We start from the raw sequence: 13,484 nt of genomic DNA on the forward strand, positions 1-13,484 counted from the left end.
AGAGTATTGGATAGAGAGAGAGAGCACAGAAAGCTAGGAACAGGTGGACGGGTGGCTCTGTTAAGTAATCGTGTCATTCGCATAATGGAGAGGGATGATCTAAGTTCAAGAAACCAGGATGTAGAAGCTGTTTGGGTAGAGATAAGAAATGATAACAGCAAAAAAAAATCACTTGCTGGAGAGACGTATGTGTCTCCTAACAATAATCTCAAGTTAAAATGGAGTATAAAGGAAGAAATAATGGGAAATGGTCGGAAAGATCTGGCAATGATCACGGAATATTTTAATCGACATATAGATTTGAAAAAATCAGATAGACAAAGATAACCTAGAAGAGGCGTTGTAGAGTCATAGAGTCATACATCATGGAAACAGACCCTTCAGTTCAACTCATCCATGCTGACCAAACATCCCAATCTGACCTAGTCCCATTTGTCAGCATTTGGCCTATACCATCTGTTTCTTTCACGTCACACAATGCCAGACCTGCTGAGTATTTCAAGTATTTTCTATTTATACTATGGATTTCTATAATTCACAGCATTTTGTTTTTATTTATCCAATCTTTAAGTTAAATCTTAAGATAATAATATGAACACAGCTGAAAATCTTTAAGGAATTATTTTGAAATACACGAGGAATATTTGGATCTAAGGAGAAATATGACTTTCCACAAATGTAAAATGAGATTTTCAGGGGCAGTGATGGCAATTAGCAACAACTATGAAGATACTCCACCACATTAAATAATTCAACTGCACCTCTTTCAAAAGATATAAGTAGATGTAATCTTTTCAAGGCTTGTTACAGCAAGGTGTAAAGCATAGAACATCAAGGCTATCCTGCGTAAGTGCAGACTCTAAACATTGTTGCAAGGTACAGTGGAATATTGATGCCAAACACTAAAGAAATCATTGTCATCACTACTGCAAAGTTCAGACAGTTAGTTCTCCTGTTAACTTGCTTTGCTCAACGGAGAATAATTCCAGTTCTCCAATCAAGTCCCTTACTCCTGGTATTTTCTGAATAAACATCATCTGTACTCTTTCTAAGGCCCTGTTGTCTTTCTTCAACAACAGTGGACTGTACTTCATCCAGTTGCAGACACATCAAATTCTGTACAAGTTTTGATGCAAGGTGTCGAAATCATATATGTTTGAGAGACCTGCTGTATGATCCAACATTTGTGAAGAGAGCAGAAAGTACATTTATTAATACAAATTCTCTTAAAAGATGGCTATGATATTGTACTGTATTAGTATGAATGCAAGTAATTATTGTTTTATTCAAACAATGTAATTTGTTCCTTGCAGCCAGTACCCCTGCATTCCTCTTTACTTGTGCTTTTTAACGATTAATGTAAAAGACAATACCTTTCACAAAATATATGGCTGTCTTTTGTGTTCTAAATCCACCAACTGAATTGATACACTTTTGTCCAGAGGAAGAATGCCAGTGGACACTAGAGCACAAAAGTTCAGTCTTGCTGGAAACATTCTGTATGGTTAGAACTTGCTCTTTTGTTGTGTGGTTTTGATGCTGCATTATGAATTTAGAATCAAGACAGAATTGTCAGGAGAAGCCCAAGTCGGGGTTGGACCTCAAAATAAGACAAAGTATTTTGTACATAAATACTAAATACTGTTGTACAAGCTAATCATGGATATATCAGGCTCTGACTAAGAAATACATTAGGTAAGCACTATCTTACCTTCGTCTTGGGTTCATATCCATGTTGTAGTCTGATCTACTGTAGCGTGTGCTAACTTCCCCTGACCCTGTGATTTATATTCCGTGGTTACAGTTCTGTGATATCATCACAAGATTCCTCTTAGAGTCCTGAAGCCCTTACACAATATCCTTAAACTTTTTCCCCTCATCAAAATGCAGTTGATTCTACCATAACACACGTTTATTTGAATGCAAATTGACTTTAACGTGATTGAAGAATTTAGACTGTTATTTGTAGAACAGGGGCTTTCCTTACCTGTTTTGGCTATAATACAATACAGATCCCATTGATTTAAATGGGGTGGCAATTGCACAATTTCCTTATAACATGAGAACAAACTATTGCGTTATATCAGAACCAACTGTGTTTATAAACTGTTATAAAATTCTCACATGAGTTACTTTGGTTACTTCTTTTTACATTGACTGTACATTCTTCCCTAATCTCTCCTACCTCACCAAGTCTTTGACATAATTCATCTGTTTTGACACCTAGATCAGAAAATTCTTTGACCACATATAAACAATTGAGGTAAAAATGGTAATTTTGCATTATCTCCATTGAGAGATTGGAGATCTTCTGTTGGATCAGAGATATAATCAAACTCATTGAAGAAACTTGCAATGATGTAACTGCAACAATGCATGAGAATTATGTGGTAGTTAGACTTCTCCATTATTAGCATTGAATAATATCTTTAGCTTCCCTGAAGAAATGAAGTAGTTCTTCCATGTGACATTTGTACATTTGCAATGCTGACCCATTCTCCATTTTATTTGATGCCCAATCTAGAAGTTGTTTGAAATCGTAGGAATTGTGCTTTTCACGTCTAACAATTCACTGATTCAGCAAATGGTTGCAAAATAATGTTGTCTCCAACCTGTGTGACTGAGCAGCTACTGGGATGTTTTGCACGTGTTGATTAGTGTTAATGCATGGCTCCTGCTTCCTCTAGTTGTTGCCATGTTTGGATATTGGAATTCTGCACAGAAGAAATAACAGAGCGAACATTGATCCTAAGTTTATTTTTTTCTGCTGGGAGTATTGTAGGCAAATGTTGCATTGTTTGATCATTGATAGGCATTTGAGGTTTTGTGGTTATTTTCGTGATTTTGGTCATTGTTGGAAGTACAGGTCCTTCCTGTATTACAATCATTTTGTTATTTTGTGGTAGCTTTAATTGTTTAAAGTTGTTGAAATTTTATTGTTTACTTAGATTGTTGCTGTAATACTAATACTGAAACCTGAGTCGAAGGGTGTGGCACTGGAAAAGCGCATGTCAGGCAGCATCCAAGGAGCAGGAGAATCAACGTTTCATGCATTAGCCCTTCATCAGGAATACTGAAATCTCAATGTTTCTACTGTTTCAAATGCTGTTCTTCATGTCAAGTTTGGCTTTCCTTTGCCAATATGGCATCTTCAAGAGATAAATAAAGATATTCTTTTTCCAACATGCCTAAAGGATGGCCAAAGGATTTGTCGGTGAAACCTTCTCTATAAGATTCAATGATATTTTGATTGCACCAAAGATTGCTACCATAATATGATATTTTCTATGTCCAAGATATATTCCCAATGAATTCAATGACAGTTTATCTGATTTGCATGCTTTCTCTTTACCTGACTTTTCAATTTAATTGACAAAATCAATACAAGGTCTTAGTTGCTAAAAGAAAAACGCAAATTCATCGCTCAAACAATAGAAGTAATAAATATTTCACTAACCTCTTTGTGAGAACTCTGATACTTTGTAATAAGAATTTTTACTTTTAGTTATGTTTTTTTCTTTGTTTCAATAAATTTTCTATAAACTTATACCAAAAGAATTAACTTGCCCAAAGCTGTAGGATTTGAGGATTGTTTTAAAGGGGGAATGGAAGTATACAGGAGTAGAAGTGAGGGGAGGCTATTCTAGAGCTTGGGAATAGGCAGCTGAAGATATGACCATCAGTAATTGAGCAATTAAAATTAGGGATGCTCAAAAGGCTAGAGTTAAAGGAACACAGATATCTCAGAAAGATGACACCACTGACAATGTTTAACTGACTTCATATACCATTATGCATCCAAGTCTACCACATGTTAACATAATTTTAACTCATATATGAGAGAGCTATTGTGATAGATGTTCAAAGCTTTCCTAAAAGACTATTATAAAATTTTGTTTGGAAGAACTTATTATGCCTTTTTATAATTAGCAATCAAGAGAAAAAATTCCACTTGTGCCAATGGATGTAAAAGAGATACACAGAGTTTTCTTTCAAAATTAGTGTGACAATAGACCTCAAGGAGTCAGCACAGCTTTGGCAAAGGATCATTTGAAACTGACCAAATATGTGCCCTTGTCAATTATGCCTGGGTGCAGTGACAGGCGAATCCACGTTATACTGAAGACATCTTTCAAATGATATATTAGCTTATGGAGCAAAGGAATAGAATCTGTTCCCTGGACTTCACAGAGCTAGATAATAATGGGGATGAATATTTAGCAAGAATATCTGGAGACAAAAATCTACAAGAACAACTAATACACACATCGTATGTCAAGTCATCACTAACCTCAGAAGAATTATGACCAACAGAGTTTCTAATGGACTTTAGTGTTTGGTGATGTCCTTGACTTGGTAAAGTGTAGATCTTGCAGTCTTACAATTAATTATTCAGATATTCTAAAATTTCTTAAAACATGTTGGCACTGTGTGAAATAATCTGTCCACAGTTACATACTGCTCCTTGACAACATCATGCAGATGCATGCATTCAGCTTCTGTTTGTGCACAGACAAGGTCAAGCTTTCCTTTTTCCTCGACTGCCTCATGTTGTTAAATTGCTTGTTCCAATAAGTTGTGATATCTTCCAATTAAACATGGAAAAAATAAACAGTTGACAACGTCTTCATCTTCGCCCTCAAGCTCCTTTTATTTTTCAACACCATCATCAAGATTACTTATTATCTGTTCTGGTTCAGCTCATTTACTGCTGGATCCCTCATCCATGTCACTATCACCTCTGGTCTCTTTCTAATGCTGTCTTGGCCAGTTCTGATCTTTTACCTTTGATAAACTTTAACTTCGCTAAAACTCTATGCTTCCCCTATCTGGTTCCATTTAGTCACATTCTCAATGTTTATTCAATCCCACAGTATGAATGGACCTCTCAAATGTTAATTCTGATCTCTCTCTCTGCACCAGCTCTGCAGCTGTATGTAACACTGTATTCTGCACTCTGCTCTGTGTTCCTGATGCACTTTGTATGGTATGAGCTGCCTGTATAGCATGCAAAACAACACTTTTCACTGTAACTCACTAAATGTGATACCAATACATCAAACAAACAAAGCAAACAAAAATTGTCGTAGCTATGTTTAAATAACTAATGGTTTGATTCTTCTTTTATCTCTATAGATACCTCTAAGTCTATGATTCATAAAAATGCTTAGTTACTCTGGCCTTGGTCTCTTGAACATTCCTTTATTGTTTTTCCATTAACAGCCATGCCTTCAGCCATTGAGAGCCAATGGTTCTGGAATCCCTTCATTACGCTTCTCAGAGAAATTTCTCTTTTAAGACCATTCTCAGCACTCATTTTTAATCTAGTTTTTGACCTCCTAAGATCCAATTTTTTGGCTTAGCTTCTTCTACTTTAGCATATTCCTGCAAATCACCTAAACATGAAGGTGAAAGCACCAAATAAAAACAAATGACTTGGTGTGATTAGTGTCAATGCAGAGCAAATGCTTACCACACAAGTTCTTAATTATCGTTAAAACAAGTAATTAAAGGTGAAGATGCCTTGAGTTATTTTCCAATGCAATTCAATTTTGCCTACTGGAGGTACTAGACTTAATGTGTAGCATCATTAGAATAAAGATTTCATGCAATGTAGTTACAAATAGCGAAGCTAAACTGCTGCAGGGTCCGAGAAAATAAATTAATCTAAATGACAGATAATGTCCCAAAGTACTGAGCATATCCACAGAAAACAGGATTTAAACAAATTTACCACAGAGGCTGAGTGTGTACTTAAACATTTATCAAACTGAGCTCAATGAGGCTGAGAACATTGCATTGCAGTCCAAGGAACATACAACTGGTCCCAAACAAATCCTGCAGGTTGGCCATCAAATGCCTTCATTACAAGTTTACAACATATGACCTTCCAACTAATGGGGTGAAATACCCAGCAATCATTTAAAAACAGCTTGGCTTTGGTATAAAAGCACTTTGACAGTAGAGTTAAAAACTATGCACAAAATTCCATACTGTCATTGGCAGGTTGGATGCTAGAAGCTTAGATAGAAAGAAGTAAAAATGAAAGGAAAAAGAAAACAGGAAATTAAGGGAAAGCATAAAGGAAATAAAAGAGGGAAGGAAAGAAGAGCTAAAACAAAGGAACAAATGGATAGAAAAAGGAATTGTTTGAATATTTAGTTTGTACTTCATGTATTTCAGAAAATAATTTTTAGTTTTAGGAATCAAACTCTTAAGTACAGAAAATAGAGTCCTGGTTGAGAAACGAATAAAAGCAGCTAAGAAGTAAATACAATTAATACCAGGTTGGGGTTTATGACCTTTACCCTCTTTAGTAAACATAGTCCCAATTTTCAAAAAAGTAAGATCATAAACAGGTGAACTTACTTGGTTAAAAATGACTGGAAGCATGATGGTTCAATCTTTGCAGATGGAGATGTTTTATCTCTGGTATTAAGAGACACAATAGTTTAAAAGCATTCAGTCAACCCTGGAAGGTTGTAAAATCTATTCATTTCATCAGATCAAAGAGCAAATTTTAAATGAGGGATGTAGCTTCAAGGTCTGTTTGAAGCCATCCCTGAGGTAGGCAAAACTCTGCACTAGGAGTGCAGTTGAACCATGGATGAAAGTATAAAAAGGACTAAACACACAAAGTGTATCAGGGCCATGTGTACATGACTTGGACACAATTAATACAAGTAAATCTCATGATCAAATGCTGTTTTGCAGGTATTTCGGGCCCAAAATCATGTAATCATGTAAGTTTATTTTATCAATTTGGACTCCCTGTTATGGACCAAAACAAACCCCTTCAAATATATCAAGGGGATAGCCTCGACCCTAACTTTTTCTTATTTAAAGGCAAGTGCAATGTGCTGTGTTCCAGATGTAATACGATTAGTTATATAACTTGGCATTAAGCAAAACACACTTTATTCTTACTCTACAGTTAAAATACAAACAAAAGATAGAAGAATTGGTAATTCTGTTGTAAAACTTAATAGAATAATAATGCTTAACTACTAAACAGGAACTATTCCAATATAGTAACATCCCACACACTCTTGGCAAAGGCAAATTCAGTAAAATAGATTGTCTCACATGCAATTCTCCAGCCAGGAGAAAAAAACATCTGGAGGAATGTCTGTGGCAGAGAAATGGAACAGCTTCCAAATCCTAGAAAGTACTAAAGGTTAAACCAAAACCCTGGTTCTTTCGGAGCCTGACTCCACCCATTCAGGCTACTTTTATTGGTCCAACTTTTTAAAAATGCCCTTAGGTCTCAAAGCTATTTACTTTATTACATTGGAGCAGACTGCTCATCACCTCTGTCTCAACCTTTCTTCATTAAAAAAAGAACAAATATACCTTTAAAAGCCATAGTATCATCATACATCTCCCTTTTTTTAATAATGACCTATCAATTTACAAAGATTCCTTCATTTTAAAATCCTTTAGTCCTATCGCATATACCCTGTCAAGTCCTCTACAAATCTTGTATATTTTATTAATTCATTCTTCTATATTCCAATGAGAACAGACCCATTCATCTCAACCTCACATCATAAAACAGTCCCTTCATACCTGGTATCAGCCTAGTTAACCTACTTTGGATGGCCTCCAATGCCAACATACCTTTCCTTAGATAAGGGAGCCTCTAAACTGTCCACCCAGCTGTGGTCTGACTAGTACACAAAAACTTCCCTGTTCTTATCGTCCATTTCCTTTGAAATAAAACCCAAAACTCCCAATGAGCTTGGATGCTAGTTATTTTCACAGATGAGGACTCCCAAATGTGTCTGTTCCATAGCTTTTTGCAGTCTTTATCCATTTAAGCAATATCTAGCTCCTCTTCCTGCCAAAATGCAAATTGCAATCATTAACTTCAGCAGCTGAATGGCAGCTTGAGCCAGACTACATCATAATGAACTGCTGCAAGAATAAAATATTGAAATTAGCACTAAATTAAATTGCTATTTCTATATTTAAAAGAACTATTCATATGATTAATAGATAATCATTGGTCTGTGGGGAGCAAGGGAATTTGATTAAAAGTATGTATAATAACTGAAAACCTCATTGAGGAACTTAGTCGCTTTGGATTCCTGAAGATGTGAGTTACAGTAAAATTAGCTAAATAGAATTGGACATGATTATGAGCAAGGGTTTTGATAACAGTGAATGTATTAGACATAGCCTCTACAAGAACTGATGTTTTAATCCAGAAATTATACCAATGCTCTGTCACAGTGATCTTGGAACAGAACATCGAACATTACAGCGCAGTACAGGTCCTTCAGCCCCTGATGTTGCGCCGACCTGTGAAATACATCTAAAGCCCATCTAACCTACACCATTCCATTATCATCCATATGTTTATCCAATTTAAATGCCCTTAATGTTAGTGAGTCTACTACTGTTGCAGGCAGGGCATTCTATGTTGTTGGAGGTGATTCTGAAAAATAGGATTAACTTGCATTTGGAGAGGCAAGGCCTGATTAAGGATAGTCAGCATGGCTTTATGTGTGGGAAATCGCGTCTCTCAAAGTTGGTTGTGTTTTTTGAGGAAGTTAACAAACAAATTGATGAGAGCAAACTGGTTGATGTTGCTTACGCGGACTTTAGTAAAGCCTTTGACAGGATTCCATGTGGTGGTCTATTTAGTAAAGTTAGATCACATGGGATTCAGAGAGATATTACCAATTGGATACAAAATTTGGCTTGATGGTAGGAGTCAGTGGGTGGTAATGGAAAGTTGCCTTTTGGATTGGAGCTCTATGAGCAGTGGTGTTCTACAGGGATTAGTACTCAATCTGGGTTTAATATTGAGTTCAACACCTTCAAATTGTGAACTTCCATGTCTTCCCTTTCTTTTAGCTTGTCAAAACAAAAGATGTTGCCATGATACAATGCTATACAATGTTTTGGTATTCAATGATAGTTAAAAATACGAAGAAATTAAGTGCACAAGTAATGAAATCATGTTGACCAGATGAAAGACTACAATTGCTGACCACTGGGAAACTGAAGAAAAGAAAGAATTTAGACTAATGCAGCACTTTTTTTCTGATTCCATGATACCAAAATGTACTTTACAGCCAAGAAAGTACTTTTGAAGACTCAATTGTCATGCAAAGAAAAACATCAACCAATTTGCACAGCAAGATCTCATAAACGATGTCATAATTTGTTTGTACTTGGTTATGGGAATAAAAATTAGCCTGGCAACTGAAAGAATTCCTCTTTTCCTTCTTGAATAATGTAATGAGATTATGGCCACTCGAGAAGACACATAGGGCCTCAGTTTAAAGCTTTATTTAAAAATGACAGCTCTGAGTAGCAAACCTCTGACTACTTCACTGAAGTTTAATGTCAATTGCATGCTCAAACATCTGTGGTAGTCTCGAGCTCATGACCTTCTCCTGAGCATATGGATTGGATGATATTTTGAGGCTGTCTGTTTTGAATAATAAGCACTCTACTCTTTTAAATGTAAACCACTTACAGTTTTGACAGCCCTCGTAGGGCACTGTAATAAAAATCAAAAGGTTAATGGAAATGTATCAAACACATGAGATGAGTGGGAATCTGCTTTCCCCAATGACAAGTGTTCCTGTTTACGAACTGTATGTGGAGAATTTCCAGCATCAACACTCAGGGAGAATGTGATCTTTAGTGAGTTTACAACTGCTTATTGTAAAATTTCCAATTCACAGTTCCCATAAATGAATCCAAATTGAAATAACCATAACTCATAACAACACTGAAAGAGGCATTTTATCCAAGCCAGTTCTCAAAAATCCAAGTGAGCTCCATCCAAGTCCATCCTCATAGTTCTGCAAGTCTATTTCCTTCAAGTTTCTACCTAATTTCCTTTTGAAAACATTAATCTTCTCTGCTTCCACCAACCTCCATAAGGAGAGACCTTCTAGGTCATTACTCTTTGCTGTTTAAAAAGACCTCCTTCACATTCCACCAAATCTGTTGCCTCTTTTAAATCTGTGTTCCCTAACCCTAATGTCATCAATTAATGGAAACAGTTTTTCATTGTCCACATTTTCTGAACCTGTCACTTGCACCCTTATGCAATCTCTCCTCAAACTCCTTTGCTTCAAGAAGAACACCAACTTTTCCAATCAAATTTTGTAGTTAACGTCCCTCATCCCTGGAACTATTCTGGTAAATCTCCAGTGTACCCTCTCCACATCCTTTCAAAAATTTGGTGATCAGCATTGGATGCAGTACTTTATCTGCTCCCTAACCAGAACTTTGTAAAGTTTCAGCAAAACATCCTGCTTTCATACTATATACCTCTAGTTATGCAGTCCAAGATACCAAATAAATCAGAATCTTGCCATCGACAGAAATGCACTTTAGATGGTGGGTACAGAATTTCATTGAGGAGCACTGAAGAGTAAACATTTCAGTCAGAGGTAGAGTGGACATGTTGCTGCACAGAAATGGTGCTACAGCAATATCTAGCCATTTATGCAGGAGACATACTCATGTCCTTGAAAAACTGGCAATGTGTGAAAGTCAAAGAGGATGAGTATATGTATGGGCTGAGACCAAGTTCCAGTCAATCAGGCAATACTGCCAAGGTCAGCCAAAGGGATATTCCAATTTCAGCCCAGGGGTTAACCCCAGTCACTCAGACACTTGGCCTATATGAGTCCTGTGGTCTAAGCTATTGGAATCCAGGGATTGATTCTCGAGATCAAGTAAGCAGTCTGAGGATTACAAGTAGGCCATTGTTAGAATGTCATTGAGAGGTAAGTCTGCAATATGGGCCATAGTCAGTCGAGGCTATCCTACCAAGTCATTTCAATGGGTGAGCCACAGTCAGTCATGGGGGTTAGGTTGCTGAAAGGGGGTTGATCGCAGCATCCAGGATAAAACAGACAACTCAATTCTGGGAGTGGTCCTCATATACTGGCTTGTTGATGGAATAGTAACACTGGCAGAGGCAATTGGAGATAATAAGGTGGAACCAAAGGGAGGGAGTGGGGGAGGTGTCAAACAGTTTACTGGTTACTCAGTCTTTGCAGAGGGTATAGGGTCAGCACAGGTATGGGAACCTTAGGAGTCATGGAGTCTGGAGGTAAAACAGGCACACTAATTGTAATGTAAAGGTATTCTAGTGAAATGGAGGAGGGGGCAGTATGGAAAGGAGAGTGAAAGGTCATCAGGAGTTGATACAAGAGGGAACATGAGGAATGGGAGGAACATGAGACAGCATTTCATTGGAGGCATACTGACAAAAGTCTATTCTCAATGGAATACAGAGACTTGGTTGCCATTGTGTATTTGATAAGTCAAAAACCTCAGGGTTTCTTAACAAATCATGACTGCTACCTCCTTTCACTGCTTCGAAAGCTAGCCAAAATCTGTTGGACTATAACCTAGTGTTGTGTGATTTTTAACTTTGTACACCCCAGTCCAACACCGGCATCTCCAAATCATGACTCTCCTCTAATAGAGCTGTGATGGCAAATACTTGATAGAGTCTGCACCAGATTGGCTTCACTTTTTTTCTTGCACATTAAATGTTTTATTTTTCATGTTAAAGTGTACAGTTGGTCTTCAGCGAAACACAGACTACAGTGGCTATGCATAATCAGCCCTGCATCAGCTTTAGGGATAAAACAGAAATGAGCAAGTGTATTAACATGGCATGATGTTAATGTTGATCAGCTCTAAAACCATCAGTGAGGATGTGATAGTTAAGTCCATCTGCAATTCAGTCTCTCATAAGAGTCACCAGATTGGCGCGAATCTTGAGCAAGTTCCTTATAACTCTTCATTTCAATCCTTTCAGTGTTTCAGAATGTACAGCACTACAACGTTGCTTTAATATGCTTGAATATACCTAGTTGAGGACCAGCTTTTTAGTGGTCACCAGCATTAGAGGTGGTGAGTTATCCTTGAGTGAACAGAAAGTACAGGGTGCTTGAAGGGTTGATCATTGCAGAGGATGAGATGGGCAAGAGCCTTTGAATGGCATGTGATGCTGAGAGTTTTAGTCCATCAGCCTCGGTGAAATGCATTTGTTAGAATGAGTGAAGGCCCTATAACTATGAGGCAACAGAGATAATATGGAGCCACATACCCTATTGAGCATAGGAGATCACTGACCTTCTTCCTGTAGTGCTGGCCACCCCTTCTGATGATAAACACAGCACTCAGCTGTGTTACTAAATCTGCCCATGTTGTGAGAGCCTGTTGGGGAGGCCTCCTGTTGGAGTCAGCCAGGAAGACATCTGGCTTTCTCTCCACCACCCTGTCCAGCAGCATCTTTCTTCAATGGCATCAGTTGAGAGTTTTGGGGCAAGCGCCACAGTATGAAGGGCAGTTACTGGCTTGCAGCATCTGAGATGGTGTCAGTGGGCCAGAACATGGAAACTAGAAAGGCCCAACTGTGGCAAGGCCTCCATCTCAAGTAACTTGGCCAACATCTCACTTGCAAAAATAATGAGCTGAGCAGCACACAGTTATGCAAGAATACTAATCCTGAGTCCTGGAGAAATGATACCATGAAACTGATTCACCACCATTCTCTAATTCCAGACGGGAAAATTCTGGCCACAGATGCAGATTTTCATGCAATTTGTTGCAAGTTATTCCTAATAATTTATCCAGTTTTTTTTAATTAGAATTTAACTTCTGCAATCTCGCTGTACACTTGATTCACTATTATTTCTGGAAAGTTCCTTGCTTCTGCTGCTGTGAGGATGGATTGACTTATTTAATGGCCATTTCCTTTCTTCCATTATAATTTCACTTGTTTCTGCTTCTAAAATGACAATGCTTACTTTCATTAATCCCTTCTTTTTTATATATGATGTAGAATATTGACAATCTTCCTTCATGCTCGTCACTCCAATATTCTCTTTCTCTTTCCTTGTAATTGTCTTGGTCTTTGTGTACTGAATTCTAAAATACTCCCAATCCTCAGATTTATTCTCTTTTTGGTATCACTGTAAGTCTCTTTAATCCAAAATATCTTGAGTTCCTCGTATTCGCCACCAGTTAGTTAAAATAACTTTTTCTGTGAAGTTTTTGCACCATAAAGAAATCAAGGTAAGTATTTAATTAGCAGGACCATGAGACTACCTCATCTCGGAACCAATTAAGTATTTCTGAATTGTAGTCACTGTTAAAACGTGAGAAACACAACATCCAACTTTTTGACAAGCTCCAAAATATCAAATGAGCCATGGAGAAGCAGAGGTATGTATATTTATTGCAAATTAATTCTTCAAATGCCAGCCACTTTCCATCTACCATCATATCTCGCCTAGCAGGATACCCAGTTGCCTCAAAGTGCTCTGTCACCACTCTCCCCACTGTGAACAGGAGTAGGAAACAAAATGTCAGCATTATCAGTATTCTAAAAATGAAGAAATGACAATCTGAATAGTTCAGTAATCTTCAACTGATATTTGTACACTTCATGAAATTTAACCAAATCTGATTCAGAAACAATGCCAAACATTTCA

At 37.3% G+C, this 13,484-nt stretch overlaps 1 protein-coding gene across 3 annotated transcripts in view; it reads right to left on the reverse strand.

Annotated features, from left to right (window-relative positions):
- The window catches only part of LOC122564409 (uridine phosphorylase 1-like), a 117,743-nt gene that overhangs the window by 60,637 nt on the left and 43,622 nt on the right, over positions 1 to 13,484 (reverse strand). For 2 of the 3 annotated variants that reach the window (XM_043719222.2, XM_043719223.2), the window contains exon 4: positions 6,370 to 6,429. The exons of the other annotated variant lie outside the window; for it this stretch is intronic. In XM_043719222.2, the coding sequence (XP_043575157.1) occupies positions 6,370 to 6,429 (60 nt within the window). The remainder of the gene's footprint in view (positions 1 to 6,369; positions 6,430 to 13,484) is intronic. 3 annotated transcript variants of the gene reach the window in all.

The sequence above is a fragment of the Chiloscyllium plagiosum genome, unplaced genomic scaffold, assembly GCF_037043375.1.
Source record: "Chiloscyllium plagiosum isolate Xiang-an unplaced genomic scaffold, Cpla_swu_hap1 HiC_scaffold_34, whole genome shotgun sequence".
Lineage (NCBI taxonomy): Eukaryota > Metazoa > Chordata > Chondrichthyes > Orectolobiformes > Hemiscylliidae > Chiloscyllium > Chiloscyllium plagiosum.